We start from the raw sequence: 20056 nt of genomic DNA on the forward strand, positions 1-20056 counted from the left end.
CAGCACTTCTGCCAATTTATCTTTCACAGCGAATCTCAGAAATTTGACCCACATCATCATATTTGAAAATATTATACAGAACTTCTTCAAATTGTATTTTATCTTCTATTTTATTGGTTAAACCAAATCTTCAGGAGTTTTTAATTACCTTAATAAGTGATTTCACCAACTCACTGCTCATTACTTTTTCTGTGAAGAACAATTACAGATTACCCAGCTATCAGAATGATTTTTAACTAGAAACTTAATCCAACAAGAGGACTGTTATCTAAAAGCCAACAAACTGTAAATATCAACAATTTCTGAATCAAGTAACGAATGTCCTAAACCACACTATAAATAGCCACAGCCATCTGTCTGATTTGCCCCTTCTCCTCATTACTTTAACTTGTCTATCTCCAAGGACACAATCTTACCATGTAACGTGCCTGGTTTCACTGTCTGCCTCTTGCAGGAGGAAAGCAGCAGCAAGGGGAAAGATCACCATCCGTGACCCCCACCCAGAGAGCTAACATTACCAAATCTGACTTCCATATCCGATCTCAAGTGCTTATCTGTTATTTCCACCACATTCCTTCTATTACAGCTGTTTGCTATCATTTAACCACATTTTATCTCATTTCATTATCTCTTTCCCTATCGTTTGGGTAGTGTTTTCTTTTTCTTTTGGCACTGTCCTCCAAGGAATATTTTTAACAAAGTTGTGGAAACACAAGCACATTGTATCCACCCATTCTCCCTAATTTCCTTGCAAACCTTTTCAAAGGAAAGCTTACCCAGGAAAAACAATTTTCTTGTAATGCTATCGGGTCCCACCACTCCTATGCAGTCTACTACTCTAAAGAAACAGTTACTAGTTAGAAGAAATTAAAACGCAGTAGTGAAGAGGACAAAAGCTGGAAAATTCCCTGGCAGGAGGGGGGCTATACACGCAGTTACATACAGCATAGCAGTTTGTTGCAATTTAGACCACTTGCGAAACGCAGAGAAATGCCAAAATGTGCGAAACTGCATTTTTTGCCAGAAAAATGTTTGTCAGAAGGAAAACTTTCCACAGCAACATATGCATTGCTTGCAAAGACAAAATTTCTAGTCAAAACAAAAGCCATACACACACACACACACAAACACACACAGAGGCCTTCCAAGCTCATCCAGCCCTGAAGCAGCAGAGCTTGACAGTATTGTCACTTGCTGGGACAAGGACGGGCATCGGCAGCGCTTGGCTCTGTGGGGTCCCAGCCACAGGGACAGAGTCCTCATCGCTCTCCCCTGGGGGCAATGGCTAATTAAAAGGGAAATAACATCCACAACCATCACTCACAACCAGTCAGAAGACGTATGGTTCAGGCAAGACACCAACATGGAAGGCAGCTCAACCGCTGCTTGCCTCAAGCAAAGATACGGATTTCAGCGCCCTGCATATGCATTTGATCAAACCCTTGGCTATTTTGGGATGGGCTTGTCCAACACATAATGACAACTCTGAAATGTTTCGGAAACACAGTCCAGAAAAATGCAGAATGAAAAAAATCTAGAGTTTAAAACTCTTGCAGAACTGGAAACCCTTTCCTGTCAACTCTCCCAAGCAGCTGCTAGAAGAACCTAAGAAAAGGAAAATTAATAATTTCTGAAAGATATGAAAATAAATTATAATGCCATAAAGCACTGTTTGTGAACATTTAAATGAGGATTAATAACGTTAGTCTTTATTCTAGTTAATTACTTCACAGGGCATCATGAAAGTCTATTCTTAGGATAATTTTTCGATCTGCAGATGTCAAAGTACTGTAAACAGAAAGCAAGCACTAAAAGTGAAATATGTAATCAGCAGATAAGCATCTAGGGGAACCCTATATGAATCTATTTTCCTTCTTACTTGACATACACAGCTTACTAATGATGCTTGCATAGATATAAATATTGAAGTCCTCTTTCACTCTGAATGAGGAAGATTATACAACAGAGGCAACAATAATTTCAAAAGGTTCAAGAAAAATAATTAGAAAATCAGAGTAAACATGAATACTTGCCAGGGAAAACAAAATATAGGCACTGATGGGAAGAAAAACTGATGGAGATGAAAGAAAGCTACCTCTAAGAAACTAGATGAATTGCCGGAAAAAATTATGGGATACTAAAGCCACCATACAAAATAGGTCCTTTGCCACACAGCCTCCCAAGAGAGTGGATAATCTAGCACTGGAACTTGCATTGGATAGAAGACTAGTAAAGTACAATGGGGAGCACTGCATGTTTATCTCAACAGAGAGAAACTGCCCAACCTCAAATTTCCATTATTCTGTTAAACATTTCCAAATATATAGACCAACAAAAGGCTTCAGAAGGAGCACAGGACATTTAATTAATGCTGCTCATCCTTCCTGTGTACATGTACAATTTCTAAAAGCCATCCTGTAGTTGCTGAACCTCTAACAAACCTCTCACATGGATCCAAGAACATTCATCTGCAAATGGTCACAGCAGACGTTTAATGCCTGATGCCTATAGAGAGAGCCAAGAATTTTGCACCTTCCTGAACATGACTCTGCAGTAGATAAATGCTGTTACAGCTCATGGCATTGCCAGCCACAGCTAATTATAACTTTATTGAGATGTTTTGGCAAGAGTCAAAGGCATTCAAGCAAACAACTTGTGATGGGGTTATCTGTCACTGATAATGCATGACTTTGACAAATAGTTTAAATACTCCACTTCTTTCCTCTATCTCATCCATAACATCAAGCTTTTGAGGGATACCTGGGGAAGAAGGAATGGCATGCTAGCCTCTCTTGAAGGGAACTACAAATATGCAAAGTGTTATTACTTTCAATACACTGGCAGAATTTCTTAGGTCCTGTAAAATAGATTTTTTTTGTCAAAAGCGATATTTGATGTCTGTATCAGCTATGAAAAAATGTCAAGATATTTATGAGCCTCCAGTGGATGTTATTCTTATAGATAGCTAAGCTAGTTACTTTCTACATAGTAATTACTGGATGTAGTGAATAGAAACATGATTCAGTTACTAACAAATTTCTCATTTAATCATTGCAGTTAACACAAAAATTACTCCCTTGTCCTCATGACCACTTTCTTTAAATTCCTACAAGGAAACCCTCAGCAAAGAACGTCACATCTTCCGCTCTTCTCAGAGCACTTGTTTGATGTTACCATACAAAGTACAATTAAAAAGATTAAAAAAAAAAAAGCCCAAAAAACCAACAAAAAACAGAAGTGGTTTGCATTGCTAAACAGACTAGAGACTCTCTTGACAAAGACAGTACTTTCAAGGAAAGACGTAGAAAGGAAAGAGATGGACAGGAAGCAAGAGACAAAGAAAGGAGACCTCAAAAGGAAAACGAGTAGACACTTTTCAGTCTCAAACATGGCCAAATGAGAATCAAACAGTGGGCTGCTGGTAACATGGGCAGCATTAAGGTTTACAACAGAGATTTTCTAGTAAACAACGCCAAAGAGGAACGAAGGTTGCACTATCGACTGTTATTGGAGTTCATGCAACATACCCATCACTGAAGTATCTGACAGCAATGGCTCTAGGCCAGCAGTTCAGAAGTTCTTTAACCACAAGATCCCTATCAGTCCTTTCACGCACTAATAAGCGTATCAAGCCCATCGCTTTTCAACCGAAAACACCACATAACGTGTCCCACAGCACCGAAGGGGCTCCAGCGGGTCTCACGGGCCAGGCCCGGGGGCCGAGGGGCTGCGAGCCGGGGGCAGCTGCGGCACAAGCGGCGGGGCAGCGGCACGACGGGGGCAGGTTTTAACAGGGGGTTACGAAACTGGTGTCAAGTTTGGGCGGCCGGCCCCGAGGGGCACTCGGAGAACTGCAGAGAGGCGGCGGGAGCGGCCGCTCCGGGCCGGGGCCGCCACGTCCCGCCCCTCGCCCGGCGGCGGCCGCCCCCGGGGACAGGGAAACAGCCCCGGCGGCCGCTCCCTCCCGGGGAAAGGAACGAGCCATGGCAGCGCCCAGGGCGGCCGCGCTCCTCCGGCTGCCCAGGGACGCGCGATACCGAGGGGGAGCGGCCAGCGGAGCCGGGGGCGCGGGGGGGTGGAAGGTCGCGGGTGTTACCTGCAGCTCCGCCCGCTCCGCCTCCCACTCGGCGCGCTCCGCCTCGAAGCGGCCCCACTCGTGCTGCAGGAAATGCAGGATGCCCGGCACGCTGTACTGAGCCCGGGACGCCGACAGCGGCGCGGCGGCTCCGGAGGCTGCGACCCCCCCGCCGCCGCCGCCTCCTCCCGCTACTGCCGCGGCGGCCGCCGCTGCCGCCGCCTCGCCCGGCTCGAGCCCCGGCCCGCCCGCCGGCGGCGGCAGCAGCAGCGCGTTGTTGTTGTTGTTGTTGCTGAAGAAGACGCCGGGCCCTGCTTGCTCGTCCATGGCCGGGCCGGGTCCGCCTGGCTCCCGCCGCCGCTCCCGCCGCGGAGGTCCCGGCAGCACCAGCACCAGCAGCAGCAACAACCTGGGCGCGTCCCGCCCGCCGTCACCGCCTGACAGCCACCCCCACCCGCCGCTACGGCGGCCCGACGGGGACAGCGCGGAGAGCGACCCGCCCGCACCTCTCGCAGCATCCTGGGAAATGTAGTTCCGATGGAGGGCGGGGAGGATTCCCCGATCGCCGCCTTCTCCCCTCACCGCCCTTAATTCGAGGGATGGTGTTCTGGCGGCTGAGCCTCAGCCCCGAGATGGAGACCGGCAGGGCCGCTGGCAGCGCGCCCCCGGGACCGGTGGGTTGGGCAGGGGTGCGGCAGCGGCGGCAGGGACAGGGCAGCTCCTGCTGCAGCAGGAGCACAGGGCAGTGGGCACCTCCACCTCCGAGCGGGGTCTGAACGGCTCGGGCACTCCCGCAGCCCACCCCGGGGACACGGAGGGCAGGTGTCTCGCAGCAGTCCCACATGCTCAGGTCAGGCCCTGCTCTTTCAGCCCCTTCTTTTCTGCTTCGGCCCTGCTCTGAGCAGTGCTCGGCCTCATATTGCCGAAAGCTGCAAATCCTGCCCAAGGCTGCAGGGGTTTCTTGAACATCGTTTCGAATGCTGGAAGAGAGCAACACAAAATTTTTCAGGAATTGCCACGCTGCCTGTTCCCACATGAGGAAAGGGAAAACAAGATCCTGTGAGGCAGAGGGCACAAACTGCTGGCAGCACTGCCCTCTCCCCCTCTCCCCAAGGCACAAAGAGGCGAAGTTGGGCTTGCCATGTGCAGACCAGCAACAGAGCCTTCCTGGAGACACAAACACGCTGCTCCAACAGGCTGTGCCACAGGTGTGTGACAGATGGCACATGCCACCAAGGAGCTTCCACAAGGTTCCTGCTTGTGCCACTCTCGTGTCCTTCGCCATGCCCCGGGCATGCAAGGAGTGCCCCACTGCTTACTCAGGCTGTGTTTCCTGTTTCCTTCTGGCTGCTCCAAAACCGAACTTGCCTGCTTCATAACCCTGCCCTCGGAGTTAGAGCTGTGGCTGGTGGGCTACCTCTTTGGGAAAGACAACTAAAGAAGCTTCCAGAGAGCAGAGGGGAACTGAAGGGAAAGCACTGAAGAGGGACTGTGCTACTGGAGTAGAACAACAAGGCTCACTCAAAAAGGAAGGAAACAGCAGAGAGAGATGAAAGATGTGAAAGGGAAACGGAGCACATTTAAAAAAATCTGACAAAGAAAAACAACAAAAAGAGTGACAAACAATAAGCACTACAGACATTTCGAGTTACTTCAGGGTTTTTTTAATCAAATGAAATTTGATGCCAAAATATTATGTAAAACCACACGGTTATACCTTTAGTATCAGGAGTAAGCAGAGAAGCAAACGAGGACTAAACTGGGGAAGGATGTATACAAATGGGAGTTGTGCATGTTGTAGACAGCCACACAATATACAAAGAAAAACCTCTCCCTTCTCTATCCCTCTACTTCTATCTAGTACCATTTTCCCTTCTGCTAACTTATTTCTCTTTTTCTACTGACTTAGTTATGCTTGGTTGCTACACTTCCCTCCCCCCCTCCTTTTCTGAGTTTTCAGACATCTTGTCAACTAGAGTCTAACCAAAACTTAAAAGTGCTCAGATAAAAAGGTAAACAAAACCTGATTACAGTTAAAATCATTCCAAGAAGTCATTATTTACTAGACTATCTGGTGGGGAGGAAGAAATCTAAAACAGGTTATAAACTTGTTTTCTTAGTTTTACTTGCAAAATGTTTGTCTTCAATTTTGTACTGAAAGAGTTTCCATAATACTTCCTCTCAAATGTTAAACAGATTTAGAACTTCTTCTAAGCAATACAGCTTTGTAATGCTGGAAACACATAATAGAAAGTGATATATTTTAATCAATTTAATTCCCACTACTCGTACTAAGATGAAAAAAGTAGTGAAACTACTTTCTTCCTCATGTACAGCATATTGTTTTTACTTCCACATATATCTTTACTCCTATAGAACAACGGAACAAGACTTAGAAGTTAACAGCTTTATGAAAAAAAATTGAGAGATTAGAGGATGCACCATTTGTTGTCATCACTTTAGTATTAAAATGTTCACTGTGAAATGAAAGCTTTTCTGATTTTATGTTAAATATTTTGCACACAGCAAATGCAATAGGGCAGAAGAGCATTGTCTTGACCATTTTGCATAGGTACTCAAAGGGATATTAGATAAGGTCTTACAGGAAAATAGAAAGCCCAGAGGCAAGTGACTATGCAAAAATAGCGATCTAAAAATATCTCAACCAGCTATGAATCATGATCAATTCTATTTACTATCCCTTTGCTATATTTGAGGTTGATGCATCTGAAATACCCAGTTTTCACAGAGTATCCAGAAAAACATCAGAGATGAAACTCAACAGGCCTAGCTGAGGCCTCTAGTTATGTAGCTTCTCTCTATAAAGCAAAATGTATAGAAAGATCCCTATAGAAGAGAGGCGGTGAGTTAGAAGCCCATAGATTCAACAGCTGTGTCAAAAAATTCACGTAAGTCAGTCTTGTATACACAAGAAAATACATGGTTCCACACTTCTGCCAATAGGAAGGGCGAGGCCTGGCAGCAGACAGACATTGGGAATCACAGCATTTGAGCTCTAAGCTCCAAAATCTGCAGACCAGACTCACCCAGATGCAAGGGGAGTCACGTGCTTTTCAAAAAAGAAAAGCCTGGTAGGGGAAGGAGAAACTGGAGGAGCCTGACTCTCACTGGTGTTCTGCCCCCTGAGTCAGTAGAGGTTCAAAGGACTCCAGTAATTTTGCTTGCAAACTTTATCAAGGATTACAGGTATGATATATTCACTGAGACTAAAATCTTGCAGCAAGGTCAAATATGAGTCTGGACAAAGGGCAGAGCACTGACTCATCACATACTCAACCAGTGGCTGGCAGAACAGGAAGACTGCAAACACAGAGCACCTTACAAGGGCCAAAATCTACACCTACAAAAATGCAGATAGCAGGCAGTTCTCTTTATAAACTCAATTTCCAATGCATTCCCTTAAATTTTATCTTAGAAGAGATAGGGGATTAGATTCTTTGCATCCTTTATTCATTTTCAAGCATGGAAACTAATTTGAAAGCAATATACACCACATAAATAAGGACAACTCATTAAGACAGCATGCTTGATCATTCACCTTGAGAAAGGCTGAAAATTTTCAACTCTTTTGTTGTGTTTTTTTCATGCAAGCTGAGATGATCTACAAAGTCTGACAATCTCCTTCCTTACTTTGTTTTTAAAAGGAAAAAATGCATACTTCTACACTTGAAATTCCCCACGGTACAGGGTAAGTACTTCATAACAGTTTTTCTTCTTCCCTCCGTCCCCACTGTGCTAGTGTGTTGGCACAATGGTAGGATAACAATCATCAGATTTCAAAAACCAGTGGAGGGTTTGGGGGAGCTTTTAAAAATAAATAAAAGTATTTAGATATAGAATAATCTTTTTGTGGATAATTTATAACAGAAATTCATAAATATGATCACAATTTCCTAAAAATCTATACAAACACAAGTAACACCACTTCCCTTGTAATGCATGGATTTCAAGTAATTACACAAAGCTCCATTAGACAGCCTTTCACATACAAATTACACAAAATTAAACATGTATGCAGGGATAATGTAATGCTTCTGACTACTTAATGGTCCAAAAATAATAAAAGTAATTCAAAAAAAGCTAGTTTTCAGTTTAATTGTTGGGGTGGAATGTACTGTGGGTGGTGGTTGCCTAGCAGCTGCTTTTGCTTTGCTGGCCTGACTTGCTCGGACTGCAGTTTCTAGACGTGTTTTTAATTCAGGAGCAGCTCCCATTACTGTCTTGAAAGCACGTGGGTAAAGTGGACCAATGTGCATTAGATTCTGAAGTGCAAACTCGTGAAGATCCTTAGATGCTGCAGATGCAGAAGCGAAGGCATTTTCATTCAGTAAATAGGAGATCAGAGTGGGAACGAGAAGGGCAAGCAGCTGTACTCCTAAAAGTGAAAGAAAAAAAAATTGCCATATCAGAGAATAAAACAAAATAAAAATAATTTTATCAGCTACTAGACTGATAAGGGTAATCTTGTTTTCAAAACTGACAATAAACACTGTAATTAAAAAATTATCAAATAAAATCCAACTTTAATGTAGATGTCTTCCTGTCCTTTCATCACTCAAACCTTTCTTACCAGAATTGTGTTTCAGACTTCTATTATTGTTCATTACAGTTATGTTGATCCTGACACTTATTTAAAGATGCTTTTGCACCATCTGATTGCAGATCATTGATAAAGATTGTAAAATGTAGAGTGCCTACCATATTAAAGGGTTTCAAAACACTTTTCAGGAAGACAGAAACGTTATTCAATCAAATCTGAGTATCAGCCTCCCCAGTGAGCATAAAGTGAACCACTATTAGTATGAAAATGTTCACAAAAAAGTCAGGGAAGTTTTCTGCTGTTATATTATATTATATTAATCTGGAAGATTCTAATCCAAAAACTAGCACCGCAGATATACTTGGCCTAGCATGACCTAATGAGGCCAAAGCTCAAAATGGCAAAGGGATCAAGAGGGTTGACCTTCAGAACAAAAAAGGCAGCTGAACTTAAACAATAAGGTAAATGTTTGTATCCAGAAAGGCTACAAGTATGCCTTCAAAATGTGTAATAGGCTAATTGTACATTTTAAGCTCAAAGAACTTAAACATTAATGGTAACTCATTTATCTAAAATTTTGTAGATTATTTTCCCCTAAAGGTTTTGACTAATTCATACTCAATGTGGTGATTGTCTCCAGACAGCAAAAATCAGATGTTCTGTTTCCTCATTTGCTTCAGTTTCTCTCTCATTTTAAATGTCTTTCAAACATCTGTGCCCAAACCAGAATGGGGCTCAACAAATTTAGTATTTTATCATCAACAAAAAGAAATACCAACAAAGAGTATGCTGGGGGAAAAATAAACAAACCACAAAAACCAAGCAAAAGAAAAACCCCACAAAAAACTAACAGTAATATTTTTACAAGGAACTTTATCAGCATTTGAAGTCAAATATCTGCAGAGTAAGTCTTCAGAATGCACATTGTTCCAGTTAGAGAATAACCAACTTAAACTATAAATTGTGTATTCTATCTACTGAAGCAAACAGTAGGCTTCATTTACAATCAAGACACTCTGACCAGTACTGTTCAACTGTTTGGGCTTTTTAGATAAACTTTGTTGAGCTGGTAGAAGCAATCTGATAGAAGTCCACTAAAATAAGTAGAAGTTAACAATGAGAAAAAGTAAACTTAGTGTGAACTACTCATTTCCAAACAGAATAAAACATCGCTCATTACTGCAGTTCATGTTCAGAAATTTTTTTCCTGCAATCACCAGAAATGCAAAGGTTGCAGTATATCATACTGTATGTGCTATACAAGTTCATGTATACAAAAGTTCTAGTACTGTAATTACAAAAGCATGTTGCGCACACGTTCTGTTTGTGACTATGCCATCAAGTTCCTAACTGCGAGTTTCTGATGTTCAATATTCTATTTTAGCATTACACATTTCTCTAGGAAACATAAATACTTACTATTCTGCTCCTCACCAAGGGCGACCAATGTTTCAAGGACTTTAATTCCTTCCTGGACTGCTAAAAGCTCCAGGTTGTTGTTCGGGCGGCTCCTTTCCACAGCTTTCAACTTCTCAACCATGATAGGGGCCAATGAATGAATATACGGAGTTGACAGGGCACGATTGGTGTGTTGGAACACAGAAAGCAGAAGCTGGTAACACTTGGCTTGAACCTAATCAAATCAAAGATAAATACACTGTCCTCAAAGTTATTTGTTAACTCACAGAATTCTAATAAACTCTGTTATCTATAACAATAATAAAAAAAAGACTACTAAAGGGGAAGGAAACATACTGAATAAGAGGAAAGCAGCAACGCAGCCCATCTGCTAAAACAGTATTAGCCCAGTTTTCAATAAAAGGAAGGCCAATTAGAAAGAACATGCAGGTACTAAAAAGCAGTAATAATATAAACTCAGAGAAAATAAAGGCATAGTTAATGTCATATAAGTCAGTTACACTGGTTCACAGTGAACTACATCTTTAAGTCTCAGAACCACCAGTTCTAATAGTAGATGAATCTTCAAAATCATGATATTCTATTCCAATCCCAGAAGGGTAACACAGCCCATAAAAATTACTCAGATCAAAGTGATCTTATTGCTCTAACTCAAATCAAGGCTGTAGCCAAAAGTGTCAGGCCTGTCCATCCTTCCTTCTCATTCCCCATCTTGTGCTGGTAGTAGCATAGGAGTACACAGGTAGCCATACTGTGAGCTGGATCACAGAATGCTCTCCTTGTCTTCCTTCTATTTTTCTTTTTCCCTCCTCCCTCTCTGCGGAAAGCAGAGATTATTAATGCCAAGGTTTGGGAAAATAACTCACTGATGATCTTGTTTAGATGAACTCATGAATACTTTTTTTTGGGTGTACAACAATCTTCCTTCAAAATCTCACATGAATAACCCAGAACTTTGGAAAAGTAAAACCCCACGCCAAATAAGAGGATAAAACATTGCACATGTTTTCAAACTGCACTAAAGTCTGAACAGGATGAGTTATTGAGCACATGCTGAACAGAAATGCTCTAGAGGAAGTACTACTGGACACAGTGATCTGTTAGAAGATCTGAGGGTCACTGAAAACACAGATATATACATAAAACTATTGAATAAAAATCACAGATAATAAAAACTAATGGTAAGAAAATAGAAGTTACGCAGCTCAGGTCACTAGTACACAGCTGCAGGTGTTCTATACAATTCAAATTTAAGGCCAGAAGAAATCACACTTATTCTAATATCATTTGTATGGTAGCTCTAACGGAGCTCCACAGAAGAACATTTTCCCTTAGCATCGTACTCAGCATCATCTTCGACCTGCTTCAAAAAATTTTTCCTCTATCTCTCCATACCGCTCCTAATAATTCCCTTCCCTTTCTGTCTATGTTGTTTAAACTTCATTTCTTATTAGCTTGTTATCATGCTAAAGATTATTAGCCTTTGAAATAAAGAGTAGAAGTATTTTCTTAACTGCATACGTATTTCAAATGCATTTTATGACTGCATCTGACAGAAGAATTTCATCCGAGTTTATTTTCCTCCATCTCTGTAGTACAAAATTTTTGACTATTCTGCATTCACAGAAATCTACAAAAACTCCTGTGAGGTAAACTCAGGGCTTCTTCAAAGCATATAAGGTACACTCCCATGTAAAACCTGTCCATTATCATTGAGACACTTGGGTCTCTCAAGTGAGTTATCTGATTGGAACAAAATGGAATTGAGCTCACCAGACTTCTGGTTATTATTATACATGATATTGAACCTTTTCAGACTTTTGCAGGTGGCAATACTTTCAAAACTACTCCTGTATTTCTTATGAGGCAGCAATAGTTCTTTAGAAGACTTTTTTTTTTAAATCAGTTCAAGGCTTTTAGTGCAGTCAGTACCAAGCTTTTATTACAAACAAGTGTCTAGTTATTGACTGCAACAATGAGTATAATAAATTTAAAAACCTAGAATAAACACACAAAAACTATCACAGACTATATGTACTGCACATTAGTGAGAGGAGAATGGACACAGACTGGCTGCTGTCCAAGTTTTCTCTGTGAGTTACAAAAATAGTGGTAAGTTCCAGCTGACGGGCAGCTTTCCAGCAGGGTGGTGGGCAAAAATGTACTTCTCTCACAGTTCATGTGTTTATACAGACTGGAGAGAGATCATGACATAAAAGTTTCTGCTTAATATAACTGACATTTCCATTCATGCACTAAAATTTTAAGTAGCTTTCCATCCAAAGTAAGGCTTCAAAACAAACAGAATTTTATGTTCATGCTGGAAAACACCTGCCCTGCTACGGAGAATTATCAGTCTGAACATGATTTTACATGCCTCACTGTGACCCTAAACATATCCGTATTTTTTGCCTGTTTTTTTCTCAGGAATCTCTGCAGTGCTGGCTTGTGGAAACACTACAGATTTTTCTCTTTAGCTCCCACCCGCAGACTTGTCTGATACATACATGGCTGGAAAAGTTAAGCTTAACTATTCGTACAGTGCATTAGCTTGCTTGAACAAAGTCGTCTACAACTTTTTAACTTTCCTATTTAATGAGAAAATAATTCAGAAGATAATTCATAAAGACAAGCCGAAGAGCAGAAGTGAAATCAAGAGACAAATGATTCACAATCTGTAGATGCTCTGACGGCAACTACAACATTATATTTTTGCTCTTAAACTGAATTTTGTATGAACATGTAAAATAAGTACAGGTTTTGTACAAACAAATATGAAATTGATCAAAAATGTGGGCTGTAATTTTATCCACAGAAAAATGGTTAATTTGTATTATAAAATATCAGCATAATGTAGAGATGTCGCCACTCTCCGGTAAACAACCTTTTCATTTGAAAAAATTTCACATACTAAAGATTGGTTTTGTCTTTTAAGAAGCTCCAAGTCAAGAATCTGGCACCAGGCTATGAACACACTTTATCTAGAAGCACTTAGTTTGGGTTATTTTGCTCATGAATTTCAATAAGGTATGGTCGAAAATTCTAATTATTTTGACATGCAGTATCTGTCCCTGAAGTAAAGGCATCATTCAGGAAATGTGTTAAATATATGACAATTAGTTTTTGTTGCCTATATACCATTCACAATCCCATAACACGATCTTACCCAAGGATCACAGGAATTTAATGCACTTCTAAATCTGTTCATACATCCATTTTGTAAAGACTGCACTCCAATTATTTCAGTGCTTGCTGACCAAAGGAAGAGAGCAATAGCTGTAAGTATGCTTACTTCATCAAGAATAGGTTTAGAGGCTTCTGAAAAACAAAATCAAACATGCTGTTAGCTTATTCCAAAAGGCTTTAGAATTTACTTAATAAAAGACAGTGAACACAGATAAACTCAAAAAGGAAATATAGGTACTTGAAATTATTTGCAACTACACACGCATGTAATTATTACAAAATCACTTTGTCATTATTGATTGTGACTGACAAAAAGCTGAACAACTCTATTCTAATAGTTGTTTTAATAAAAGAAGTCAAACTTTCTGAAACTTAAGTATTAAGGAAAACATCATCACCCACACTTTCTCAGACCAAGTCATATTATTTGTTTTCAATGTGTAAACAAGAGAGAAAAAAAGTCTATTTTTTTAGATCCTTTCTCCATTAAAGATTTATCTCATTTTAGTTTTATTATCCAGCTGATACAGCAGAGTAAGGAACTGACATCCAGCACGGCAACAACTTTTACTTAACATGAGGTTTCACAGAACAGACTAGTTGATCTGACAGCCACCTGTCACCAATAGGAACAGTACTAGTTTAACATTTCTTGCTTTTCAAATAGCCTGTATTTGCCATTGTCTTTTTTTTTTTCTGTGCACAAGCTCTGTCTTCACAGATCTCATTCATGAATTTACAACAGGAAGAAAAAAATGTATATTTTTATATAAACTATTATAATATATATAAAAAACACTGTTCTGCTGATTTGGTTGGCCAGATTGGTTCTGTTCTCCTCTGAGAGGCACAAAGAAACAGCATGTATAAAGTCAGCAAAAAAGAAAAACAGCATGACTGCCCCTTATAGATGTCAGCCAGTCACTCAATTGGCTTAACCATGATGTGAAACTTCACTTCAAAAAAACTACTCCAAGCATTTTAAGTGACAACTTTCCTTACATTATTTAAATTTAAGCTTGTTTAAATTTTATTGAATGATGAGACTTGTAATTGTATGCAGTAGACTTTGCTTAGATTTTTCTATGTGTGAGCTATCCCACTTCACAGAAAACTGGAAAGGAAAAGGAAAACATACACTCTTGCAAGGAAGCAAGAAAGATTTCTGAAGTCTGCAAAAAAGCCTAAAGCCAGTAATGTTTCTAGAAAGAGGGACTGGGGAATCTTTACAGCAACAAAAGGCTGGAAGACAAGAGCTGATGCGATAAATCAAATTAGAAGTTTGGCTTGGTTAACACAAATCTAGTGATCCTCCCCCTTTGGACATTTCAGAATCATTTCCAATTACCTACTCGCTTCCCATTTCTCACATGAGTAGCTCCATTCAACCTCTTCACTCTCTACAAATGGCTCCTTGGCAATGTAACGGGATGTTTTTTTCCCTGTTCGTGTCTCTCTTTTGCTAACTATGCAGATGAGACTGTACATCTTTTTTACTTTTTGAAGGGCAAGGCAAAGCACCTATGTGAACCAAGAGAAGTAGTCTGCAGTTCTCTGAAGAGACACAGTATCCATCCTGCTGGTGAGTAACAGGGGTTTTTTTTGGAAGGGGTAAGATTTCTTTCTTGCCACTGAAAGCTTGTAACACTATTGTGAGTATCCTACTCAGTCCAAACCTTGCTACAATTATCTGTTGCTGTCTTCACACTCAATTAACTTTAACACTTACTGTCATTAAAGACTATATGAATTGTGCAAGTGCAAAACCTGAGAAAGGCAGGGCTGCACGATGAGTTGCAAAAGAGAAAAGTTCTAACAGGAGGTAATGATCAACACTGTCAAAGAAAACAGACCAAACAAGGACAAATCTGGGATGCGAACTCTTGAGATGCAACTGTATTTTATTAAAGCCAATGTTGTGCTTTTCTTCAAATCAATCTGTTTAGCAACTGATAAGTTATGCTCTCTGCACTTAGGTCTTACATAAAATTATAGGCAGATACCATACTTGCCTTTTCATCACAAAAAGTTCTCTTTAATTTTAACTCTGCTGCAATGAGAAACTACTTACCAGGTTGAGAATCTTCCAAGATAGATGCCAGAGTGCTACGGATAAGACCTGTCCATTGTTTCTGAGTTTCATCAGTCTTGACTGTTGGAAGAGTAACAATAGTTTTTATCCCTTGAAGGGCTGCACTAACTGGAGGTGGGACCTGGTTATCTGCCGATTTTACTGCTGTTTCTTTCAATACTCTTGTTATCAGAAATAGGATAGTAGGTAAGATTGTCATACACCCTAAAAAAAAAAGAAAAAAAAGATAAAATAGAATTTCTGAAGTGTGGTAGATAACCTCTTTGGCTTTCCCAATATGCATATATATGGTTGGAAACAAAGGACATGCCAAGATAACCTGCAATTCAGGTAACAAGTGACACATGCCATTCAACATTTTATCACCAAATTCATTCATCAGTACTACTGAAGTGTATCTTAACACAAGTCATACAAGCCAACGCTTGAAATGCTGATGTCAACTCAGGAATGATGATTCAGCTGTTAAAGCTTTGTCCTACAGGGCATGTGATACATGGTACATCATCCAGATTGTTTGCAAGATCTGCATATCGCTAGGGTTCTTTAAACAAGAGTAAGAGGCCTGGAAACAGGTATCCAAAGCAAGTCATAGCACCTTCCAAGGAAGATGGTGTGTAGTAAAAGCCCCAGAGCAAAGTAAGGAAGATATCTGTGTGTCTCACATCCTGGGCAGAAGCTGTAGGAGTTTCAAGAACACATGTAGACTTCAAGCCCCTGCAGGATTGAAAGAAGGGTGCTATTGGGTTTAGGCACACAATATCAATCTGCAGGTTACTTGAGACAGTCAAGTCTCTTTCTGTATCTTTTCTATACCTCATTTTCCCACATCTGTGGAAACATAAATCCTGTCATGTTCCTAGTTCTGGGAATCTGTAAGGATAAATACATTAAGTGGAACAATTATGACAGGAAGGGGCTGCTGGAGGTCATCTAGTTTAACTCCCTCTATCAAAGCAGCAATTCTTGAAGATCAGATTGCCCAGGATCTTGTCCAATGAAGACTGTAAGATGCTCATATTTGAAAGAAAGAGGAAGACAAAAAACCACTTGATCACAGAAAGTGATGAGTTCTTTTTGTTTAGTTTCCCTTACATCCCTTACATCCAAAGGCTCAATTAACACAAATGTTTTCCACTTCCCTACACCTATCAGCTGGCTACATCTTCTGAATGAGAAAAAAACCCAGACTCTATCAGTCTCTGTAGACTAATAGTAGTTTCTGATCTATTTTTAGTAGCCACTTGTTAAATGCTGGGGGGCACACCTTCACTCCAGACAACACAGAAGTATTACTGTTATTCTTTTAGTGCACCCTTCTCCCCATTGCCCTCCTCTCAAAAAAAAAAAAAAAAAAAAGGAAAAAGAACTAGGAATCAAATAAAAACAGTGTAGGATTCCAGATCAACTCAAAATCTACTGTTCCTTAAAGAATTGCAAGACACAAACTGTCTGTTTGAAGACAGGCCATACTGTCTTTTGAGTATGACTTTGTCCAAATACATTATCTATATCAGTGTGTGAAACTTTCCAAAGATCCTCAAGACAACACTTAAAGCAATTTGTTCTCTGAAAAGCAAAACTCAAAGACTGCAGCTTCCCATGGAACTATGTCCTTTACCCCTGAACTTCACTCAGTGCAATTACCCTTGTTTACACATATCCTTTGTGACAGTCTTTCGGGGCAGAAGAAAGCTCCATTTAGGTTAGAGTCACATTTGGAATGACTGACAGCCAACGGCTGCAAAACCAAGTGTACTGCAGCTGAACTGCACTGATTTTTTCTCAGCAGGATTCTCTTTTCATACAGATGCTGCTTTATGAACTTTTCAGGAATTTAAAGATTCCTGTGTTCTTCTACAATATGATTAAATTTTGCCATAATGTTTCAAAATCATGAAAAAAGGGAAAAAAACCCAACAATAAAATCAGAGTTACACAGAGCTAATTTCCTCAGCAAACTTGCAGCATACGTGCAAAATTTAAAGTCAAATAATTTCCTTTATGCTGCTCACTGGAAAAGCCTGAATTCTTAATTTAGTTTACAACCTAAACATACTTATCAATAGATGACACTTAAAGCATCTCATTACAATATATTTACAGTTTATTTTTAGCATCATATCCTCATGGCACTCCCACTAGAGTAACCTAGTGGTTACTCACATATTCTGTTACATATATGCTGTTACAATACCTTACCTGCTGGAGAACAGAGAGAAGGCAGTTCAGACAGAATATTAATGGTGGCAGCCACAAGACGAGCACTTTCCTCAGAGAGGTGGGATTTGGCAGCAATGTGACTTGGAGAATCAGACACTTTTGAACTCAAATGGGGCATGTGTCGTACTAGGATAAACATGAGCAATTCCATGGCTGCAAAGACTAGAGATTTTCCAGGCACGAGACCACCACTCGCACCTCCCTCTCCTAAAGCAACACGATTTTCTTTTTCCTCATTATCATCTTCATCTGAAAAAAGAAAGAAATGTATGAGGAGACAGTTAAGGGAGATCCCATAACAAAGATTACGTGAAACTCTTCACAAAAAAGTTAAAAATCAAGAAGAAAAAGTTGCTTTACAATAAGATAGCACAAATACGGCTCATGTCAAACTAAATGTTTTAGTTAGAATGACTTACAGGCATTTAAAATGCTTCAGAAGTATTGTGATTGCAACAATACTTACTAAAAATCCATCCAGAACTAGAAAAAAAGAGTATTCTTACACACAATAAAACTGCAGTTAATTATTTTGCTTCTTTTAAAACTGATTATAAAATTAACAGCAAAGGCTGCCAAATAAACAGGCGGGACAATATTTTTTTAATTTAATAGTTATTAATTATATGTTCTACCCTGACAAAATCTTATTCCAGCCTAAATTGATTATGAAATAAGAGAACAGAAAAGCATTGTAGGATTCTATGTCTGAGTTCATGATTTGAGTGTATTCAGTTCAAAAAGCCTCTCTTTTGATGGCAGCTTGGCCAGCTGCAGTCTTTCCTTCTCCCAGTAAACAGCAACAGAGATTCAGTAAGTCAAAGCTGGCCTGAACTACCCCTATATAGCTCCTGTGAATTTAAATGATTGCTACTGTTATCACATTCATCGATTTGAAAAATGCAGCTTACTGGGCTGACAGCAAACAATTCCATTAATTCATATGAAGGAACAGAGCCTGCATTTTCACTTGTGCTGGCTCGAGTTCCAGCAAAATCCTCTCCCTGTTTTTATGTGGAAAATGGGCAAAAGCTATCAGTTGGGGTTTTTTTTACGAACAGTATATTGTGCCAGATTAAGATAGTAATGTTCCGTAGTAAGAGAATATTCTTTGGGTTTTAATTCACTTCTTTCAGGTAACAGAAAATACAGCAGACCTAACTTAACCAGGTTGCCACTTGGAAACTAGTTTACCTAGCAAAGATGGAAACAGTACATATGTGAGATTTTTAAAGAAATGGTAAAGGGATGACTGAACAGGGAGACTCTCTGCTAAAAGGAAGAGGTTACTAAAAGTACCTCAGAAAGTAGCTTTCAGACTGATGCTAGTTTCAGACTCCTGGTTCAGTGTTAAATATCTGCAAGCATGGAGATGCCACAACATCCCTGGACATCTGTTCTACTGCTTCACCACTCCCACAATGACTAATTTTTTTCCTTGTATCCCATCTGGATTTCCATTACTGCAATTTGTGTCCATTGCCTCTTGTTCTTCTACCACACGCCTTTCAGAAGTCTCTGGATTGGCCTTGTATTTAAATCCCTTTTAAGAAGGGGGATTGCTATTCTATCCCATATTAACCCTCCCTTCTGCAGACTAAACACGTTCAGCTCTCTCAGCCTCTCCTCATGGGGTCACATACTTCACCTCCCTAAGCAGCTTAGTGGGTCTTCACTGAACTTCCCTCATGTTTGTCAACATGTCTCTTATTCAGAATGAGAAGGAAGGGCAAAAAAAACTAGACACTGCTCCAGATGCATCTTCACAAGTTCAAGCTGAAAGGACAACCATACCCTTTAATCTACTGGTCACGCTTTTCTAACACAGCCCAGAAACAGACTCTCCAGCATTGCATAGGTTTCATACTACAGATTCACATACACCACTCACTATCTGGCAAATCTGCTATCCAATCTGTCAGCCTGCCAGCCTATACCAATGCACATTCCATCCCAGCGCAGGATTTTGCATTTGTCTTTGCCGAACTTCAGCAGGTTCTCGGTCCTGCAGTTCAAAATTCCCCTGAAAGGCAGCATTGCCCTCCAGCATATCTACCACTTGCACAGTTTGGTATCATACACAAATTTGCTGAGGCTGCACTCTGTCCTATCGTCCAGGTTGTTCATGGTGATGTTTAACAGTAGCAGGCCAATACTGATCTCTAAGAAACACCAGTTGCAACCAGCTGCAAGTCAGACTTGAATCTCTGAACTCCATTCAAGCACAGCAGTCCAGTTGTTCTCCCACTTTTCAGTCGACACTGCTCCAATTTGACAATAATATTATGAAGTACTGGGTCAAAAGCCTTGCAAAATATCCACCATTCCACATCCAAAGCCAGTTATTTCATCACAGAGGGGGATGAGGCATTATTTGTCCTTGGTAAGCCTGTGCTCATTATTTCAAATCACATTTTTCTACTTCATGTACTAAGAAGTGGTTTCCAAAGGAATTTTCTCAACACACACAGCAGGCTTACTGGCAAGATAGTATCCCAAA

The 20056-nt window shown here is 40.3% G+C and overlaps 2 protein-coding genes across 5 annotated transcripts in view; both read right to left on the bottom strand.

Annotated features, from left to right (window-relative positions):
• STRN (striatin) overlaps positions 1 to 4488 on the bottom strand; it is a 71034-nt gene extending 66546 nt beyond the window's left edge. For 2 of the 3 annotated variants that reach the window (XM_027735172.2, XM_027735171.2), the window contains exon 1: positions 4097 to 4487. In XM_027735172.2, the coding sequence (XP_027590973.1) occupies positions 4097 to 4402 (306 nt within the window). In that variant the 5' untranslated portion in view covers positions 4403 to 4487. Of the gene's footprint in view, positions 1 to 4096 lie in introns of all 3 variants that reach the window. The other variant, XM_039389491.1, reaches the window with a different exon arrangement.
• A 1228-nt stretch (positions 4489 to 5716) lies between these two features.
• Positions 5717 to 20056, bottom strand: part of HEATR5B (HEAT repeat containing 5B) — a 57618-nt gene continuing 43278 nt past the window's right edge. For both annotated transcript variants that reach the window (XM_039389455.1, XM_027735168.2), the window contains exons 33-37: positions 17536 to 17805; positions 15313 to 15537; positions 13222 to 13373; positions 10056 to 10269; positions 5717 to 8471 (exon numbers count right to left, since the gene is read on the bottom strand). In XM_039389455.1, the coding sequence (XP_039245389.1) occupies positions 8167 to 8471; positions 10056 to 10269; positions 13222 to 13373; positions 15313 to 15537; positions 17536 to 17805 (1166 nt within the window). In that variant the 3' untranslated portion in view covers positions 5717 to 8166. The remainder of the gene's footprint in view (positions 8472 to 10055; positions 10270 to 13221; positions 13374 to 15312; positions 15538 to 17535; positions 17806 to 20056) is intronic.

This window comes from Pipra filicauda, unplaced genomic scaffold (assembly GCF_003945595.2).
Source record: "Pipra filicauda isolate LSUMZ 115617 unplaced genomic scaffold, ASM394559v2 scaffold72_size3293161_pilon, whole genome shotgun sequence".
NCBI lineage: Eukaryota > Metazoa > Chordata > Aves > Passeriformes > Pipridae > Pipra > Pipra filicauda.